The following is a 21,440-nucleotide window of genomic DNA, read 5'->3' as shown; positions in this document are numbered from 1 at the left end:
CGTCGTGATACTTCTGAAGCATGGACACATTAAATACTGGATGCACTACTGATAAACTCGGTGGCAACGCAAGTTTGTAAGCCACCTCTCCGACTCGATCAAGAATCTCAAAAGGCCCGATGAACCTAGGGCTTATTTTGCCCTTCTTTCCAAATCTCATCACGCCCTTCATATGCGACACCCGAAACAACACTCGCTCTCCGACCATGAATGTCACATCACGAACTTTACGGTCGGCATAACTCTTTTGCCTGGACTGAGCTGTATGAAGCCTATCCCGAATGATCTTGACCTTGTCCAGACATCCTGTACCAAATTTGTACCCAACAACCGAGCCTCCCCCGACTCAAACCACCTAATTGGCGATCGACACCGTCTACCATATAATGCCTCACAGGGGCCATTTAGGTGCTCGACTGATAGCTGTTGTTGTAGGCAAACTCCGCTAATGGCAAGAACTGATCCCAAGACCCTCCAAAATCAATAACATATGCTCGGAGCATATCCTCCAAAATTTGAATAGTACTCTCGGACTGTCCGTCCATTTGGGGATGAAATATTGTGCTCAACTCGACCCGTGTACCTAACTCACGCTGGAGTGCCCTCTAGAAATGCGAGGTAAAATGCGTACCTCGATCAGAAATAATAGACACGGGCATACCATGTAGACGAACAATCTCCCGAATTTAGATCTCAGCTAACCTCTCTAAATAATAAGAGACTGACACAGGAATGAAATGCGCTGACTTGGTCAGCCTATCAACATTAACCCATACCGCATCGAACTTTCTCTGTGTCCGTGGGAGTCCAACAACGAAGTCCATAGTGATACGCTCCCACTTTCACTCAGGAATCTCAATCTTCTGAAGCAAACTACCAGGTCTCTAATGCTCGTACTTTACCTGCTGACAATTCAAACACCGAGCTACATATGCAACAATATCCTTCTTCATCCTCCTCCACCAATAATGTTGCCGCAAATCCTGATAAATCTTAGCAGCGCACGAATGGATAGAATACCAGGAACTATGGGCCTCCTCTAAAATCAACTCACGAATTCCATCCACATTAGGCATATAAACTCGACCCTGCATCCTCAAAACTCCATCATCTCCAACTGTAACTTATCTGGTACCATCGTGCCGCACTGTGTCCCTAAGGACAAGCAAACGAGGGTCATCATACTGATAATCCATGATATACTCAAATAATGAAGACCGAGCGATTGTGCAAGCTAGAATATGGTTGGGATCAGAAACATCCAACCTCACGAACTAATTGGCTAAACGCCTGAACATCCAAAGTAAGCGGTCTCTAACTAACTGGAATATACACAAGGCTGCCCATACTGGCTGATTTCCTACTCAAAGTATCGGCCACTACATTGGCCTTTCCAGGATGATACAAGATGGTGATATCATAGTCTTTCAATAGCTCCAACCACCTTCTCTGACTCAAATTGAGCTCCTTTTGCTTGAACAAATGCTGCAAACTCTTGTGATCCGTGAACATCTCTCACGACACGCCATATAAAGAGTGCCTCCAAATCTTCAGCACGTGAACAATGGCTACTAGCTTCAAATCATAAATTGGATAAAATTCTCGTGAATCATCAGCTGCCGCGAAGCATATGTAATAACTTTTCCATTCTGCATCAACATCGCACTAAGTCCAATACGAGATACATCATAATACACTATATATGGCCCTGATCATGTAGGCAATACCAACACCAGCGCCGTGGTCAAGGTTGTCTTGAGCTTCTGAAAGCTCGCCTCGCACTCCTCCGACTACCTAAACTAGGCACCCTTCTGGGTCAACCTGGTCATCGGGGCTGCTATAGATGAAAATCCCTCCACAAACCAATGGTAAAAACCTGCCAAACCCAAGAAACTCTGAATCTTCATAGCTTATATGGGTCTAGGATAGTCCTTGACTGCCTCTATCTTCTTCGGATCCACCTGAATATCCCCTGCTGATACAACATGACCCAAGAAGGCTACTGAACTCAACCAAAACTCACACTTTGAAAACTTAACATACAACTAACTGTCTCTCAGATTCTGAAGAACGACTCGAAGATGCTGCTCGTGCTCCTCTCGGCTACGGGAGTAGATCAAAATATCATCAATGAAGACAATCACGAAAAATCCAAATAAGTCTTGAACACTCGGTTCATCAAATCCATGAATGTTGCTGGGACATTTGTCAACCAAAATGACATCAATAAGAACTCATAATGCCCGTACCGAGTGCATAAAGCTATTTTAGGGACATCAGATGCTCTAATCCTCAACTGATGGTAGTCAGATCTCAAATCAATCTTTGAAAATACCTTGGCACCCTGAAGCTGGTCAAACAAATCATCAATCCTCGGTGATAGATACTTGTTCTTGATGGTGACTTTGTTCAACTGCCGATAATATATGCACATCCTTATCGATCCATCATTTTTCTTAACAAACAACACCGACACACCCCAAGGCGAGACACTAGGTCTAATAAAGACCTTATCAAGCAAGTCTTGCAACTGTTCTTTCAATTCATTCAACTCTAGCGGGGCCACACGATATAGTGGAATAGAAATGGGCTGAGTACCCGGAGCCAAATCAATACAAAAGTCAATATCCCTATCGGGTGGCATACCCGGCAGGTTTGTAGGAAATACCTCTGGAAACTCACGAACAACGGGCACAAAATCCATAGGAGGAACCTCAGCACTAAAATCATGAACATACGCCAAATAGGACAAATATCCCATATCAACCATATGTCGAGCCTTTACATATGAGATAACCCTGTTGGTAGAATGATCAGGAGTCCCGCTCTACTCCAAACGAGGCAACCCCAGTAATGCTAAGGTTGCGGTCTTGGTATGACAGTCCAATATAGCATGATAAGAGGATAATCAATCCATCCCCAAAATGACATCGAAATTCACTATATCGAGAAGTAAGAGATCTACGCTGGTTTCAAGACCCCCAAAACAACCACACATGAACGATAGACACGATCTACCATAATAAAATCACCCACCGGTGTAGATACATATACATGAGCACTCAAAGGATCACGAGGCACAACTAGATAAGGGGCAAAATGAGATGACACATAGGAATATATGGACCCTGGATCAAATAGAACTGACGCATCTCTACTGCAAACTGAAATCGTACCTATGATAAATGCATCTGAGGACTCAGCCTCAGGTCTGGTTGGAATAGCATAACATCAGGCTGGGGCCCACCATTCTAAACTACATCCCTAGGACAGCCTCCTGCTGGCTGGCCTCCACCTCTAGTTGCCTGACCTCCACCTCTAACACCTCGACCCCTACCTATAGCTGGCTGAGTGGGTGGTGGAACACTCAGTGTTGGAACCATGGCACGAGAACCCTGGTGCTGAGAACTGCTCGAGGCTCGAGGGCAAAATCTAGCAATTTGCCTCATGTCGCCACAAGTATAACAAAACTTCGACTGTTGAGACTGCTGACCCTGAAACTGACCCTAACGGCCTGAGTAACCACCCTGAAAACTCTGGAGCGGAGGTGCACTGATAGGAGCTGGTGGTGCACTGTAGGGCAACTGATCAGAATACTGCATATGAGTACCACGACCACCTAGAGCACCGTGAGAAGCCTGAAGCGCTGAATGGAATGGCATGAGAGGATGGCCTCTACCAAAAGAATCCCTGCCTCCAAACGAGGCACCACTGAATCTGCCAGAATGACGAGGCCTCTTGTCAGACCCTTGACCGCTCCCCTGAGCTAGAACCATATCAACCCTCCTGGCCACATTGGTCGCATCCTGTAAAGAAATCTTGCTACCTGTCTCCTTACCCATCTGTAATCTAATAGGCTGAGCGAGTCCCTTAATAAACCTCCTCACCTTCTCTCTCTCTCGATGGGGAGTATAAGAAGAGCATGACAAGCCAAATCAATAAACCTCGTCTCGTACTGGGTGACAGTCATAGAACCCTGCTGAAGACGCTCGAACCGTGTGCAGTACTCCTCTCTTTGAGTGACCGGAAGGAATTTCTCGAAAAATAGCTGCGAGAACTGGTCCCAAGTGAGAGATAGTAACCCATCTAGTCTGGACAAACAATAATCTCTCCACCACTTCTTGGCAGAACCTGACAGACGAAAAGCAGCAAAGTCGACCCCATTGGTCTCCACTATCCCCATGTTCCGAAGAACCTCATGACAACTGTCCAAATAATCCTGGGGATCCTCTGAAGATGTACCGCCATAGGTAGTAGTGAGGAGCTTGGTGAACCTGTCCAATCTCCATAAGGCATATGAAGACATAGTTGATCCATCACCGGTCTGAGCTACAACACCCGGTGGGACTACCCCAACTAGCTGAGCTGCTGGAGTCTGAAACTGGGGAGTCATCTGCTCCAGAGTGCGAGTGCAAGAGTCTATGCTCCTCCCCCATCTTAAGAGATGGCTGGTGCTACAGGAAGTATGCCTGCCTGAGTGACACTCTCCATAAGGCCTACTAGACGGACCAGAGCATCCTGGAGTACCGGGGTAATGATGAACCCCTCTGGGACCTGAGCTAGGCCCGCCGGAACTGTCTTGGTCGGAACCTCATCATTAAACTCTACCTGAGGCTCCGCCGCTGGTGCTGCTGCTCTAGGATAAGATTTGCCCCTGCCTTAGCCTCTAGCACAGCCTCGGCCTCGTCCTCTACCCTCGTAGGAGCTACCGTTGGGGGCTCAGGCTGCTGATAAGCTGATGAAGCGGTACGTGTTCTCGCCATCTATGAAAGAATAAAGTAGAAGTTCAATTAGCATTGAGAAATCAACCGCGCGACCGAGATGAATAGAAGTGAAACTGTTCCTAACTTTATAGGCTCTGGGGGATAAGCACATACGTCTCAGTACTGATCTCTCAGACTCTACGAAGCTTGTTCGTGAATTGTGAGACCTAAGCAACCTAGAGCTCTGATAACAACTTGTCACGATCCGAATTTCCCACCGTCAGGACCGAGATGGCGCCTAACATTGTACCCACTAGGCAAGCCAATGTTATTGATTATTTTACCTTTTTCCTTTATCCTTTAAAAATTTACTAGTTGATATAAGAAAATCAGCGGAAACAAAAATGCGGAAGAATAGAATTTAACCGTTTAACTTCATACAAATACAAAATCCATAATAAAACTACACCCAAAACTGGTGTCACAATTTCACGGACTGTCTACGAATACTACAAATAGTGGTCTGAACAAAAAAATACAAATCTGTCTTAGAAATATATAAAACAGAAAAGAAGCAGGATAGAAGGGGACGCCAAGGCCTGCGGACGCCTGCATGACTGCCTCGAGTCTCCTCTGGACTGAAGGCATCAACCTCGAACTACGGTCTGTATAGTACAATATCAGGATCTGCATAAAAGTGCAAACTGTAGCATCAGTACAACCGACCACATGTACTGGTAAGTGCCGAGCCTAACCTTGACAAAGTAGTGATGAGGCTAGGACACGACAAACATCATAAATCTGTACAGTTAAATAATATCTAACAGAATAACAGTAATAGAAGCTAACAAAAATTAACGGAAATGGCAACATGTTGTGGGGAATACCAGAATAAGGAAACACAGAAATAATGGAAACAAAACAAGTAAGGCACTGGAACATATAATAGCAGATAATCACAGTAACAGAAAACAAATGTACAACATCACCCTTCGTGCTTTTACTCTCAATCCTCACCATGCAATCAATAATGAAAATGTGCACGACATCACCCTTCATACTTTATCACTCTTCCTCACCATGTGAATAATAGGTATCACGACCCAAATCGATGGTCCGCGACGGGCACTCGGTACCTTACTCAACCGAGCACCAATGTAACGTATCTTTCTTATTACATCATCATATACACGTGACATACGAGCTTAATAGGTCAACATAATCATTTATAAACTCAAAACATAGGCCGACAAGGCCGTACAATCTTACACTTACACGACATATGTCTACAAGCCTCTAAGAATACATAAATGTCATAAAGGTCGGGATAGAGTCACACCATACCAAAAAATACACATCTAAACCATACTAACCCAACAAGCAACTCCAAAGCAAATGGAGCGTACCAACATCTTCCGTTGAGCTGATAGCCTACTTGGAGGGCTCTCGACCTGTCTATCGGGACCTGCGGGCATGAAACGCAGCATCCCCAAGCAAAAGGGACATCAGTACGAATAATGTACCGAGTATGTAAGGCATATAAATAAGTACATAAGAGACATGGAAGAAATATAGAGTACATGACTCCTCCAACAAGTCTGAATAATTTTGTAAATCACAAATTACTTTTAACGTCATGCATATGCGTATGAATGTCATGTCGTGCATAGGTACATGTTTCATAACATTATCAGTCTCTAAGGGCATCCCATCATATCATATTGGCCACTATAGGCAAAATCATCATTGTATACCAGCTGATCAGGTGGTGGTGCGTATATAACGCCATAACCTTTCTCATATCCCATATACATATATATACATACATATATACGCATATATAACGCCGTTTGAATACATACATATATATGCGTATATAATGCCATTTGAATATATACCCATATATGCGTATCTAACGCCGTTTGAATCATATTTCAGCCACTGTGGGCAATGTCATCATCATATACCAGCTGATCAGGTGGTAGTGCGTATATAACGCCGTAACCTTTTCCCATATCCCATATACATATATTTACATATATACACGTATATAATGCCATTTGATCATGGGTCAATGCACATGAATGCAATGCATGAAAAGTACGTCAATAAAATCATTTAGAAGGTCATAAGACCACTTTGCCTCTTGAGCAATATCATAAAGTAACATCTTTTCAACTTTCGTATTTTTTTGAGACCCATGGACAGATGATAAAATATTATAACACATGGGTGTGAGCACGTGATTTTTGCTTCACGGAAACTACTCCAAAAGAAATCGTAAAAGAAATAAAACAAGTTACCTTCGGGTACAATTTTGAGGATTTATGCGACATTTTGATAATTGTTCTGTCCGTAAATGCTCGCCTCGCTATAGTTAGAATACATGTTGCACGCATTTAGGAATAATTGGTACATTTAGGAATTAGTTAATTATAATTTGGTTGTTTAAAAGCGAAAATCACAAAAATATGCATTTTTGTTGTCATCGTAATTTTATTAAAATGTTTTAATTCATGTGATATTTGTTGTTAGGTATTAATTAATATTTGTGTGTTTAATTTTGGTTTTTAGGAATTTTTGTCTAATTGTAAAGAAGGAAAATATCGGATTTGGGCCAAAATTTAAATGAAAAATCAGGCCCAAACCAATTACCACTACCCAGTCCAAACCCAGGCTTCCCATTCACTTACCCAAACGACGCCGCATAGGGCATTTGATCTGATCCCTCCATCCAGTCCAATCCAACGGTCCAAGATCCCTTTCAGCAACCCGTTTCCAAACCCGACCCAGTAACCGATTCAAACTGACCCCCCCAACCAATGCCAAACAGCGCCGTTCCCCATTAAGTGAAAGATCCTGGCCATCGATCTCACTTCATCCAATAGCCAGGATCTAACCACCCACTACGTATATAAGCTCAAACCCTTACCCCACGCCCCCATCCGAACACCCCCCTTCCATCGTCCCAAACACAAACCCAAATCCCCCTTCCAAACCCTAGCCGCCCCCATACGCTCTCACCATAAACCCGGCGGCAACGACGCCGGTGACCACCAAAGTAACACCCCTGACGCACCTCACTATCCTGAATACGGATCTGTTACCCCCTTGCCTCGAATCATCCCCCATCATCTCGAATCTTGATTTGAAGATTCGAGCCCAACCCTGACCTACACCAACCCACCCCAGTTTCACACCAGTCACCACCCTAGCCTCATTCGTGACAAAACCAAGCTTGGTTTGGTCTGAATCTACCCACAAATCCTCAAGCCCCAAATCAGACTGGTTCGAACCCTAGAACACAAAAACTTTGGAATCCGGCCAGTTTAACAAAGGGTTGGGGTCTAATAGACCTTAATCGAAGTGTTCTCAGTTGAGAACACCTCGATTAAAGTCTGTTCGACCTCAAAGTGGGCAAATCTAGTTTAGGCATGGGTCGTCTGTGTTTGAGCTTCCAGAGTGAGTTCCCCTTCTCTTTTCTAGTTTTGTTTAAATGTTGTTTGAGTTTGTCAGCATGTTTAGTCAGTTTGTTTATTATCTCTGGCATTTTCTTTCAATAGTTCTCCATCTTCGTAAGACCTTTTATTTGGTCGATTGTCATTCTGTTTATGTTTGAATACGTATGGTGATATACATGTTCGGTTTGATTAATGTCGTCAAATAGATAATTCATATAGATTCCCTGTGTCGTGCAAAGTTGTTGAAGGCAGTTGATGCCCCGTTTGTGTTGTTTGTTTGATCGACTAATTATTCTATGTCATAATTAGTATAATCGATTAGATAAACGTCGTCGATTAGTTTTATAGGATTGAATGATCAAACATTCTGATTCGTATAGCTACATATGACTGATCGAACCATTGTCGTTTAGCTGTTTGTTTTAAACTATCTGTGAATGATTCGTAGCTGCAGTACAATAGCTGGAACTCAGTTAGGATGGTTTAAGTTTGAACTTTTAGAAGTTTAATTTCAGACTGCTGAAGCTCAGGGTAAAACAGTAATAACTGGGGGCTAACATGGGTAGTTTGGGGGTTTGAAAAGAGCAGAAATGATTAGTTTAAGTGTGCTGACAATAGTGTACTGAAATAGCGTTAAACTAATACAATAGTGGGGAACAAAACTTGATAGCATGGGGTTAATTAAAAGACTGTCAGCTGCCCATACCATTGGGGCACAAAACACCTGTTAATGGGAAATAAAGGGGTATAGGCAGAGTTGAGGGCTGGGGAAAACGAGGCATCCTGGGGCTGGCCTGTAGTTAGCCTATAAATAGGCTCATTTGAGGAGGAAAAAGGGGTTGGAGATCAGAGTTTAAGGCTAGGAAAAAATCAGAAACTAAAGGGGGGAGACATCAGAGTTTGAGAGGTTAGAAAACAGAAATTAAGGGAAGACTAAAACTTCAGAATTTTAGAAAAAAAGAAAAGAACAAGAGTGTTAAGGTTTTGATCCTCATTCGAGGTTAAGCTTTACAGAAAAAGAGCTTCAACTTGTCTTTGCCTTTGAGTGTTTAGCAAAAATCAAAAATCACTGTTGTTTGCCCCTGTCTATTCTCTGCTGATACTGTTGGGTTTTTTAGCTTGGTAGTCTCCAGTTTTCTGCTTGTTGAGTACTGTTCCATTAGGCTACTCCTAGTTTTCTATTTTTTTGGTTCAAGCCTGTCACTGGTTTCCTTGTTTGGTTATCATTGGATTTTCCTACTGGGGCTTGTTTTTGGTTCTTGAATCTGCCTGCTGGGTTTGTTTGGTTGCTGATTGCTGCCTGTGTTGCTGTTGCACTGCTGCTATCACTGCTGATTTCTTTTCTACTGTATCTTTGGTCTTCTACCAGGTACACGACTGATAAACTGTCAATGTAAGCTGAAATTTGAGGCATGAATACAAAGAAAGTTGGAAGAGTTGAAGTTACTTCGAATTAGCTTTAGAAAAACGTATTGAAAGAATAGGTTGCCTGCATGATAGTTTATTTTTCCTAATAGAACTATGTTGTTAGCTGTGATGTAGTTGAACTTTTATACCTATCATTCAGTTGGAAAACTATATGTGTTGCTTATAATGGAAAGGTGTTGTAGTAGCCATGTTCTATTAATTCATTATTGTGTTTGTCAAGAAGCATGTTAGGTACCCAACAGTTCTTTCTTTAAACAAATGGTCTGTTTTTAAGTTGTTAGGAATATGGTTTGATTAAGGCAAACAATACATCGCATTTCAGCTTTTTCCCCCTTGTTTGTTTATAAATGTTAAACACATATCAAATGAGTTGAATAGGCCCAATTGGAATAAGAGTGGCCCAGGCCGAATTTAACTTCATGCACATTAGGCCTGGGCCCATAACTTCCAAACGGACTACCTGTATCACGTCCCTCTTTCAACAAATCACGTTCGGAACTTAACTATAATAACTCATAAGTATGTAAATACAGTAGGACCTTTCCATTTTTTAGAGACAAACAAAGATAGGAAATTATAGTTGCTTTTAGGTTTGCCTTCAAATAAAAAGGAGATGAGCCTCACCCAAATAAAACGCATAAATTGCGGGGCCCTCAATAATTGGTCACAATAAATACTTAGAATTTGGGATGGACTGTTTAGTGAATTTCACTGCCTTCCCCAAAGATAATAACGCGCTAGACTCTTTAGGCGCAATTTAATTAATCTTACCTTCTTAAATTGGGGTGCGCATTTTATGCGACGCAAATCCAAATCCCAAAACATTGAATAAAAATGTGTTCCGAATTGCGGGTACATTTCATGTGACGCAATCCAAAGACATGTTTTAAACGATGTTCACTTTCTTTTAAAATATATTAATAAAAGCGGTAAAGAGTAAAAATTTGCACATGAGCGCATAATTGTATAAAATCAGATAAACAAGCCGAATATGATAGTTGAGAGACCGTGCTAGAACCACGGAACTCGGGAATGCCTAACACCTTCTCCCGGGTTAACAGAATTCTTTATCCGGATTTCTAGTTCGCGGACTGTAATACAGAGTCATTCTTTTCCTCGATTCGGGATTAAATTGGTGACTTGGGACACCCTAAATCTCCCAAGTGGCGACTCTGAAATAAACAAACAAATTCCGTTTCGATTGTCCTTTAATTGGGAAAACTCCTTCACCCCTCGCGGGGGCGGAAAAAGGAGGTGTGACAGCTCTGACGACTCTGCTGGGGACTACAGACCCAGAACCACTGGTTCAGGGTTAGAAATCGAACTTAGAATAATTGTTGTGTTTAGCTTTATCTGATTTTGTTACATGATCTGTGTTTAATGTGCTAACTAACTGCTTTTACCGCTTTGATATTTTGTGAACTGTATATAAACTGTGCCGAAACCCATATCCTCTCTGAGTCTTCTAAATCATGAAGAAGGATGCACTTCATGTGACTTCTTTTCTGTTTAGAGTCAATCCCAATTTAGAACGATGTTCGGACAAGTTGCTAAGCCGGTGAAGCTTCTGTATTCCCGGTACGCTGCCCCCCCTCGGCTCGAGCTGTCCGCTCGGGTAAGCCAGGTCTAGAACAAACACCCAGGTTCTGAACCTAGAATAACTCAACTTCATGCCGGATCCCTAGTAGGAACGCTTATCTGCATCATGTGCATTTTTGACTTAGGGGACTCAACACAGGGGTTGGGTCCGTCTAGGAATAGCAACCTGAAATAGAAAAGACCATCTTGATGCATCTTACTCAACGCTGTGCATTTATTTGTTTTGGACTTGCATGACGACCGACTTTGAATATTGAAAAAAAAGGAAAATAGCAGTGTATAGGGTTAATCTTCTGTTTTGAAAAATAACAATGTCCAAACAGTGTCGAAACTCTGACGAAATTTTGAGAAAAATATTTTATTTTTAATATAGTTGTTTTATTCAAAAAAAAAAGTCTATCATTTTTAGTTTGTCTGGTCTGCAGAAATGGAAAATGAAAAAATAATTTGTTCTGTTATGGGAAAAGAGTCTTGATTTTTGTTTTAGTTTATTTGCCAACGGAAGCAAAAATAGGTTTTTTTAATAGTTTGTTTAATTGGGCGAACTACGCCGGTTTGATTCTCACCGGATGTGAGATACGTAGGCAGCCCTAATCGGGTCCAACTTCCCATTTTGCTAAGATAACCAAAAAATGTCAAATGCTAATCTCATCAGAAAATAAATCAAGTCAGGCTGTTTTGCCATAAATAACCAAATACTCCCGAAAGGGACGCCGGAAGGCTGAATTTGCACAAACAGCCATTTTTGTGATTTTTTTGACCGGTATACCCACACAGCCTTAAAGTCTTCGTCCCTGAAGTGCTGAAAGGCCGTATCTGAAACCGACTCCTTTATCTTCAAAATTCAAAAAAAAAATCGAATATAGATAGTCTTGTTTTGAGTCTAATAAAAGTTTTCTTTCTTTAATTACCTCAATAAATGTGCAGGATGAGCACAAATCGAAATGAACCGTTTTCAGTCTTTAGCGAGGTCCCTCTACAACTCCACATGTGGTGGAATGATCTGGAAGCCGATAGTAAAGAGATAGTGGGAAGAGTATTGGGAGGTTTTGTCAATCTGTTGAATATCAAGCCAAGGACAGATATCCTCAAAGCTCTAATACCGTTCTGGGACCCAACCCGCAATGTATTCCATTTTGTTGACTTTGAACTTTCACCTACACTAGAGGAAGTCGCCGGATATGCGGGATTGAATGAAAAATTAAGAGGACAGTATTTACTTTCACCAAGACCGGTATCTCCGCACGCGTTTTTGGATTTGCTGAGCATTAGTCGGAAGGTGCAAAATGATGATTTGTCGAGAGGATGTTGTGCTCTCCAATTCTTATATCAACGGTATGGTACTCCTCAGGGTTTTGAAGAACCAAACCTCGGACTAATTCATGCTGGGAACAGAAACAAGTGGGAAGCGAGACGTACTTTGGCATTCATAACAGCATTCCTGGGAATCGTGGTCTGTCCCCGCAAAGATAAGAAAGTAGATATAGGCCTTGTAGGGATGGCCGATGTTGCAATCAAAAAACTGACAGTATTGTGGTTCCTTTGATTTTGTCCGAAATCTACCGAGCTTTAACTATATGCCGAGAAGGAGGCAAGTCCTTCCAGGGATGCAATCTGTTACTCCAGCTGTGGATGCAAGAACACCTCTGTCACCGAGTAGGATACATGAACCACGGGTTAACCGAGAAAAACTGTATCAACGGTTTTGAGAAACGAATGACAGGCGTCGTATTCCCCGAAGGTGTCGAAGCATGGCTTACATGATTGAGGTCAACAACGGCCGACCAAATTGAATGGGCATTTGGGTGGTTGACTGATACTGAGGTAATATACATGGTAGCCGAGGAATGTCATATTCTTTTGATGGGACTTCGCAGCATCCAACCATATGTTCCTCATCGGGTTTTGCGCCAGCTAGGAAGATTTCAAGTAATTCCCACTGATGAGGATCTAAGCAAGCACGCCATTGAGCTGAGCCCAGGAGTCGTATTTCTCGAAGGAAAAATTAGAAAATTGTGGCACGAATGTAGATTCTTGGAGCCCAAGACTATGGTTCGAGAACTGGCTAAGGGCGAGGTAGACCCAAAGTACGACGTTTGGTTCTAGAGAAGGTTCCAGATTTGTCAGAGACCTGCTAAAAGAGATCACGTCCAACAATTTACGGATGATTCGCATGAACAGTGGGGCTGGTTAATAAGGGAGGAAGGCTACCGGGCGGAAATCGGGAAACTGAAGCGACAAGTTGAAAGGCTTATATTTGAGAACAACGTGCAAGTCGCCTCGGAACAGGGTGAAAAGAACAAATTAGCCAAAGAAAACCAGGCACTAAAAGACCGAATTCGCCAAGTTAGTAAGAGTAACAGCGACCGACAGAAACGTCGCTCCGATGAAAGGTTGATAGTAGAGCTGAGGAGTCAGGTCAGCAAAAGCCGAGAGGACTTGGAGAGATCTGAAGCCTGCATAGCAAGAATGAGGGTCAGATGGGCAAAAGGTACAATGGCCCGGAGGAAGCATCTGCAACAAGTCATAAGGGATTCTGAAATGAGCATCGGGATATTAAGGAAAACGAACTCCACTCTTCAGGAGCGGATCTTCAAACAAGCCCAGGATGCCCAAGCTGACAGAAGGCGCTGATACGATGTGATGACCAGAATGGAAAGACAAATGGAAAGGTTCCAGGATCGACTCGCTGACAATGCTCAAGCACTGGGACTGAAGAACATAGAGCAATTGTTCGTTGAAAGGGACAACATCCGAGGAAGGATTGATGAGATTGGGCACTACATCTACATGAGGTGCCTAGCATGTGAGCAAATACCTCATGATACCATTCTTGCCTCCATCATGGACTACGTCCACCGGATCATGAATGAGTTGAAGAGCTTGCAGAGAGGTCTTACACCAAAGTCCGCGGAAAGGCCAAACGATGCCTCGCGAGCCCCTAAGTTGGAATCTTTAATGTATCCCTAGTTCGAGTCTTGTTTGTTGGCTTTATGGGTCCATTGTCTTCCCATATGTTATTTTTTCTTTTCATCGAGTCAGGTTAAGAATTTTGGAATATGTACTATTGCTATTCTTTGTTTGTAATAGGTAGTTTGTAATAACAAATTTTGGTGATGAATTGAATGATTCCAAAAGAATTTTGTGTCTTTACTTTGTGGCAGAACTACGCCCGGTCTGATTCACGCGGGGACGTGATACGTAGGCAATCCACATAAGATTCGACCGCCACTAAAAGAAAAGAAAAAAAAAGAAAGAAAGAAAAAGAAAAAAGAGAAGGAAGAAAGAAAGAATAATAGAGAGAAAAACGGGGGTTCCCAAAACACTTTAAAGGCATAAATAAAGCAAGCCGGGATGACGCATGCGTTTGAAGCAAAACATGTTAGAAATGGTTAACTGCCTAGGAGCATTGCATCCCCAATGTGCTATGATCAAAATCTGTTAAACTCTAATGCTAACAAGTTTGTTGTTTTCCACAAATACCAGACAGTTAGTTGTAAAAGCTTTCTGGCAGCACACCCTTATCAAACCAGATCCAAAGGACCGGTGCCAACAAGCATGACTACTTCAGAAAATAGTACCGAGGAAGAAAGGCCGGTAAGCCAGTTGTTGAAAGAAGCGATGGAGAAGATAGAAAGAATGGGATTGGAGATGAATGCGATGCAGTTAGCCTTGGCTAAAGTACAAAAGAGCCCTAAACCCCTAGGGCCTATGCCGGACTACCATCACTCTGGCCCTTCAACAAGCCTCCCGAATCACCGCTATTATCAGGAGAGAAGCCCCCATGATTCCCAAGCTCCACCACCTCATCAACCTTTCCCACCACCAAATGTTCCCACCTTTATGGGACCCACACCATCCACCCTACAAAGATTAACCAGCGAGTTGGTGTTTCAGGCTCACGATACGCAGTACTATCCCCCTGAACCCACATTCAATGCACCAGAACCCCATGCCTATAATCCACACTTGGAGGTCCCGGCGGAGATTGAAAAGCTGGCTAAGGTGCCAGAGCAGGATGAGGTAATGAGGAAGTTCAAAAGCCTGGAGTAATCCTTCAGGAGCCTGCATGGATTGGGCAACCAGGTCAGCATGGCCTACAAGGATCTATGCCCTTTCCCGGACGTCCAACTCTCGGCTGGGTTCAAGATGCCTAAGTTTGACTTATATGAAGGGCATGGTGACCCTATGGCACATTTACGGGGTTTTTGCAGCAAAATGAGAGGCGCAGGCGGCAAAGATGAGCTACTAATAGCTTATTTTGGTCAAAGCTTGAGTGGATCGGCATTGGAGTGGTATACCAGGCAAGATCCCAGCAGATGGTACACTTGGGATGATCTGGCGCAGGCTTTCGCGGGTCACTTCCAATACAATCTTGAGATAGTCCCCGACCGTCTCACATTGCTGAGAACCGGAAAGAAGCCTGGGGAAAGCTTTCGTGAGTTTGGTTTCCGCTGGAGAGAACATGAAGCCAGGGTTGATCCTCCCATGAGAGAGGGAGAAATGGTGGACTACTTCCTGCAAATGCTAGATCCAACTTACTTTGGTCACTTGGTGACGACGGTTGGAAAATCCTTCAATGAAGTAGTAAAGATAGGGGTTATGATCGAGGAGGGGATGAGGTCTGGTAAAATCCTGAATTACTCAGCACTCAAGGCAACGACCCAGGCTATTCAGAGCGGCACGGGAGGTGCGCTGGGAAGAAAGAAGAAAAAAAAAGTCGCCACGGTTGAGGCAGGCAGTTGGTCCAGGTCCGACAAACCCTACTACAACCAACCCAGACCCCACAGGCCAAATTATCCATACAGCCCGCCACAATACTACTATCCACCTCAAGAACCACATTTCTCCGTGCACCAAGCCTAAACATACACTCAGCCTCTGGTTCGCCCACAATGGCGCGCGCCGGCTCCCCAAAACACATATGCGCCACCACAAAACACCTACCCTCCACCACAAAATGCCTATCCTCCACCAAGAGCATACAGGAACCCTCCAGGGGCGGGCTTTGGGGAAGTCAAGCTGCCATAAATGACAGGCTACAGAGACATAGAGCTTTTACTGAGTTGGGAGAGACCTATACCGCCATGTTCCACAAGTTGAGGCGGATAGGTTTTGTGAGTCCTGTCGAGCCTAGAGGTCCAAACCCCCCACCCCAAAATTTGGACCGATCGATAAGCTGCGAGTACTGCTCAGGAATGCTAGGGCATGATACCGAAAAATGTTGGAGGCTGAAGCAGGCAATACAAGATCTTATTGATGCCAATAAGATCGAGGTCCAGGTGCCGGAGGCACCCAACATCAACCAGAACCCATTGCCAGCACACCACGAAGCTCACATGATCAAGCTGGTATATGAGGAAGGAGAGCCGAGGAAGCCCTCACAGATAGTGATGATGATCCAGGCCGCTCCGAAAGAAGAATCGACCGGTGGGAGACCAGGGGTACAGTTGAAGGGGAAAGGTGTCAAGCCAGTGGTGATATTAGGGAAGAATCCGTCCACCGCAACAAAGAAACCAGAGCCAGCCAAATTGGTAGTATCAGGGACATTATCCACACCCGTAGTTGTATTGAAAGGGGTCTGCAGGGAACTGGTCACCATAAAGCCGGTAGTCCAATTACCAGTGATTGATAGCAAAGCCGTGCCTTGGAAGTATGAAAAGGCAGTGGTAATGTACAAGGGAAAGCAAGTGGAGGAGGATAGTTGTAAGGTGCAGGGACTGACTCGATCCGGACGGTGTTTTGCTCCAGTGGAGTTGAGAAGATCCAACCCAGCCACAACAAAGAAACCCGTGTTAGAAGAAGAGGCTGAGGAATTCTTGAAAAAGATAAAAGTGCAAGATTATTCCGTGGTCGAACAGTTGAAGAAAACACCGGCCCAGATCTCGTTGTTATCACTATTGATCCATTCGGATGAACATCGTCGGGCCCTGATGAAGATACTGAATGAATCTCATGTACCCAATGAAATTTCAGTAAACCACCTTGAAACGATTGTCAACAAAAATTTTGAGGTGGACAGGGTAACATTCTCTGATGATGATCTGCTAGTGGAAGGCACGGGACATAATAAAGCTCTCTACTTGACTGTCAAATGTGAAGATTCGGCAATTACTCGGGCATTGGTGGATAACGGCTTGAGTGCCAATATTTGTCCGCTATCCACCCTGAACCAGTTGAAGATTAACCATGGTAGAATCCGCAAGAACATTATTTGCGTCCGAGGATTTGACGGAAGTGGAACGGCCACTGTGGGGGATATTATACTTGAGTTGACCATCAGTCCAGTCCAGTTTACCATGGAGTTCGAGGTATTGGATGCCGCGGTATCTTATAACCTTCAGTTGGGACGACCGTGGATCCATGCGGCTAAAGCAGTGCCATCCACCTTGCATCAAATGGTCAAGTTCGAATGGGATAAACAAGATGTCGTGTTGCACGGGGAAGACACTGCATGCACCATGGGAGGCGCCATTGTGCCCTTCATAGAAACCAATGATGACAAAGGTCCCTGGGTTTACCAGATTTTCGATGCGGTGTCAGCAGACAAGATTCCCGAGGGTGAAAGCGTTCCACACCCCAGGGTAGCTTCCGCAACTGTCATGATGATTTCAGAGATGCTGGGTAATGGGTTTGTGCCAGGAAAAGGCCTGGGGGCTGAGCTTCAGGGGATTGTGAATTTGGAGACCTTTGGATTGGGGTTCAAACCGACTGCGTCAGATGTAAAGCGAGCATGGAAAATGAAGAAAAGAGTGTGGTATCTTCCCAAACCCGTTCCGCGTCTCTCAAGATCCTTTATTAGAGCAAGTGCCAAGGGGTCACCGGTCCCAAAAATTCTTGGATCATTGATTGGGATGGACGGGGATTTGAATCAGAGCTTCGAAAAACTGTTCGCTGATGTCAATATGGTAGAAGTTGGAGAGGGTTCCAGTGGAGCAGACATATAGTTTGTGGGGCCTGAGGCCAAAACCAACAATTGGACGGTTACTCCTCTCCCTATCCGGGGGGAGTCCTGGTAGTAGGCTTTGATTTTTCTTTCTTGTTTTTCAGATTATTCCAGGGTGTAATCCAAACCTCATTTTATTTTGTACAAGTGTGAACCCTGTTATCCCGCATTTTTAATAAAATTCTCTTTTCTTGTCTCATTTTAATTTTGTTTTGTTCTTTCCTCTTTCTGAACAGTTCTCTTTTTACTGGTTCTAATGACATGGCATGCACAACGGATCTTCGACCTAGTCTAATAAATCAATCTAACTCCGACTTGATTACACAAGAGATCTGTTATGACGATGAGTCTGAATATGACGAGGATGAAGCCTTCGAAAAAATAAACCGAGAACTGTGCCAATTTGAAGAGAAACCCAAGCCTAATCTGAATGACACCAAGGCTGTGAATCTAGGGGATGCAGATAATATCAGAGAAACCAAAATTAGCATCCACATTGAGCCAAACGTCAGGGAGGAATTAATCAAAACCCTCATTGAGTTCAAAGATGTTTTTGCATGGTCATATGATGATATGCCGGGATTAAGCACCAATCTAGTGGTTCACAAGTTGCCCACTGACCCGGCATACCCTCCGGTCAAGCAAAAACTGAGGAAGTTTAAAACAGAGATGAGTGTGAAGATCAAAGAAGAAGTGACTAAGCAGCTGTAGGCAAAAGTTATTCGGGTCACTCGATATCCCGATTGGTTGGCCAATGTGGTACCAGTGCCGAAGAAGGATGGAAAAATTAGGGTATGCGTCGACTACCGCAATCTCAGCAAGGCAAGTCCTAAGGATAATTTTCCATTGCCCAACATCCACATCTTGATCGATAATTGCACTGGGCGCGAGATCGGATCCTTTGTGGACTGCTATGCAGGATATCATCAGATCTTAATGGACTAAGAAGATGCGGAAAAGACAGCTTTCATTACACTATGGGGAACTTACTGCTACCGGGTAATGCCTTTCGGACTGAAGAATGCTGGGGCAACGTACATGCGAGCAATGACTATTGTGTTTCACGACATGATACACAAAGAAATTGAAGTGTACGTAGATGATGTGATCATAAAGTCTTGGCGTCAGGAAGACCATGTAGCTGACCTAAGGATATTCTTTCAAAGACTTCGAAGATATGATATTAAGCTCAACCCGGCCAAATGAGCCTTTGGAGTTCCATCAGGAAAGCTGTTAGGATTCATCGTCAGTCGACGGGGTATTGAGTTGGACCCATCCAAGGTCAAATCCATTCAAGATTTGCCCCCGCCAAAAAGCAAAACAGAGGTAATGAGTCTATTGGGAAGACTAAATTATATCAGCAGGTTCATCGCTCAACTCACGGTGACTTGTGAACCCATATTTCGGCTGCTGAAGAAAGATGCTGCGGTAGACTGGATGACGGAGTGTACAGAGACTTTCGACCAGATCAAAGGGTATCTGCCCAATCCACCTGTGTTGGTTCCACCTGAGCCGGGGAGGCCATTAATTCTTTATCTGAGGGTCCTGGAGAATTCGTTTGGCTGCGTGTTGGGGCAACACGACATTACATGAAGGAAAGAGCAGGCCATTTATTATCTTAGCAAGAAGTTTACGGTGTATGAGGTCAAGTACACTCAACTCGAGAGGACATGTTGCGCCCTAACTTGGGTTGCTCAAAAGTTGAAACACTACTTGTCCTCGTATACTACTTATCTCATATCCCGTTTGGATCCATTAAAGTACACTTTCCAGAAACCTATGCCTACAGGAAGGTTAGCAAAATGGCAAATCTTGCTCACAGAGTTTGATATCGTCTATGTGACGAGGACGGCCATGAAAGCCCAAGCGCTGGCCGATCACTTGGCTGAGAATCTCGTTGATGAAGAATACGAGCCTTTGAGGACGTATTTCCCAGACGAGGAAGTAATGCATACAGATGAGCTGGAATTACCCGAGGAACCAAGCTGGAAGCTTTTCTTTGATGGAGCCGCAAACGCAAAAGGGGTTGGAATAGGAGCAGTACTCATTTCTGAAACATGACGGCACTATCCTATTACAGCTCAGCTACGCTTCTATTGTACCAACAACATGGCAGAGTATGAAGCATGCATTTTGGGTCTGCGACTAGCTGCAGACATGGATGTCCAGGACGTTTTGGTCTTGGGAGACTCGGACCTCCTGGTGCATCAGATTCAGGGTGAGTGGGAAACGCATGATTTGAAACTCATACCATATCGACAATGTTTGCACGATCTGAGCAAGCGATTTCGATCAGTGGAATTCAGACATATCCCGAGAGTTCATAATTAGGTTGCCGATGCATTGGCCACCTTAGCATCAATGTTACACCACCCCGACAAAATGTATGTTGACCCCTTGCACATTCAGGTTCGTGATCAGCATGCTTATTGCGGCATGGTAGAAGAGGAAGTGGATGGCGAGCCATGGTTTTGCGACATAAAGGAGTACCTCAAGATGGGGATATATCCGGAGCAGGCCACAGAAGACCAAAAAAGAGCCATTCGGCGTTTGGCAAACAGTTTCTTCCTCAGTGGAGGAGTGCTGTACAGAAGAACCCCAGACTTGGGATTGCTAAGATGTATAGACGCCGGTCAAGTCACGACGGTTATGGTGGAGGTGCATGCTGGAGTTTGTGGGCCACATATGAGCGGATATGTATTAGCAAAGAAGATTCTTCGAGCAGGGTACTATTGGCTCACTATGGAGCATGATTACATCAGTTTCGTGAGGAAATGCCATCAATGTCAGATACACGGAGATCTGATTCATTCTCTGCCGACAGAATTGCATACAATGTCAGCGCCATGGCCATTTGTTGCATAGGGCATGGATGTCATTGGACCTATTGAGCTGGCAGCGACCAATGGCCATAGGTTCATTCTGGTGACCATCGACTACTTTACCAAGTGGGTTAAAGCTAAAACTTTCAAGTCGGTAACCAAGAAGGCAGTGGTGGATTTTGTTCACTCCCATATCATCTGCAGATTTGGGGTCCCAAAAGTGATCATCACGGATAATGGTGCCAATTTTAACAGCAATTTGATGAGAGAGGTATGCCAACAGTTTAAGATTACACACCGCAATTCCACCCCATATCGTCCCAAGGCGAATGGAGCAGTTGAAGCAGCCAATAAGAACATCAAGAAGGATCTAGACAATGGCATGAGAAATTACCATTTGCCTTGTTGGATTATCGCACTACAGTCCGGACTTCCATAGGTGCAACTTCTTATTTGTTGGTATACGGAACGGAAGCAGTAA

General features: G+C 43.9%; 1 protein-coding gene across 1 annotated transcript; it reads left to right on the top strand.

Moving 5' to 3' along the window:
• The first annotated feature begins 20,633 nt into the window (after nt 1-20,633).
• On the top strand, nt 20,634-21,002 carry LOC138889096 (uncharacterized). Its single transcript, XM_070171657.1, has one exon. It carries the CDS (start codon nt 20,634-20,636, stop codon nt 21,000-21,002), a length of 369 nt encoding a protein of 122 aa, XP_070027758.1.
• Nucleotides 21,003-21,440: the final 438 nt, after the last annotated feature.

The sequence above is a fragment of the Nicotiana sylvestris genome, chromosome 4 (assembly GCF_000393655.2).
Source record: "Nicotiana sylvestris chromosome 4, ASM39365v2, whole genome shotgun sequence".
Lineage (NCBI taxonomy): Eukaryota > Viridiplantae > Streptophyta > Magnoliopsida > Solanales > Solanaceae > Nicotiana > Nicotiana sylvestris.
This window is presented reverse-complemented; position numbering and strand designations above follow the sequence as displayed.

Bases quoted from the DNA above. Each gene is read 5' to 3' on its own strand.
- LOC138889096 (XM_070171657.1), top strand. From the start codon at position 20,634: ATGGGGATATATCCGGAGCAGGCCACAGAAGACCAAAAAAGAGCCATT.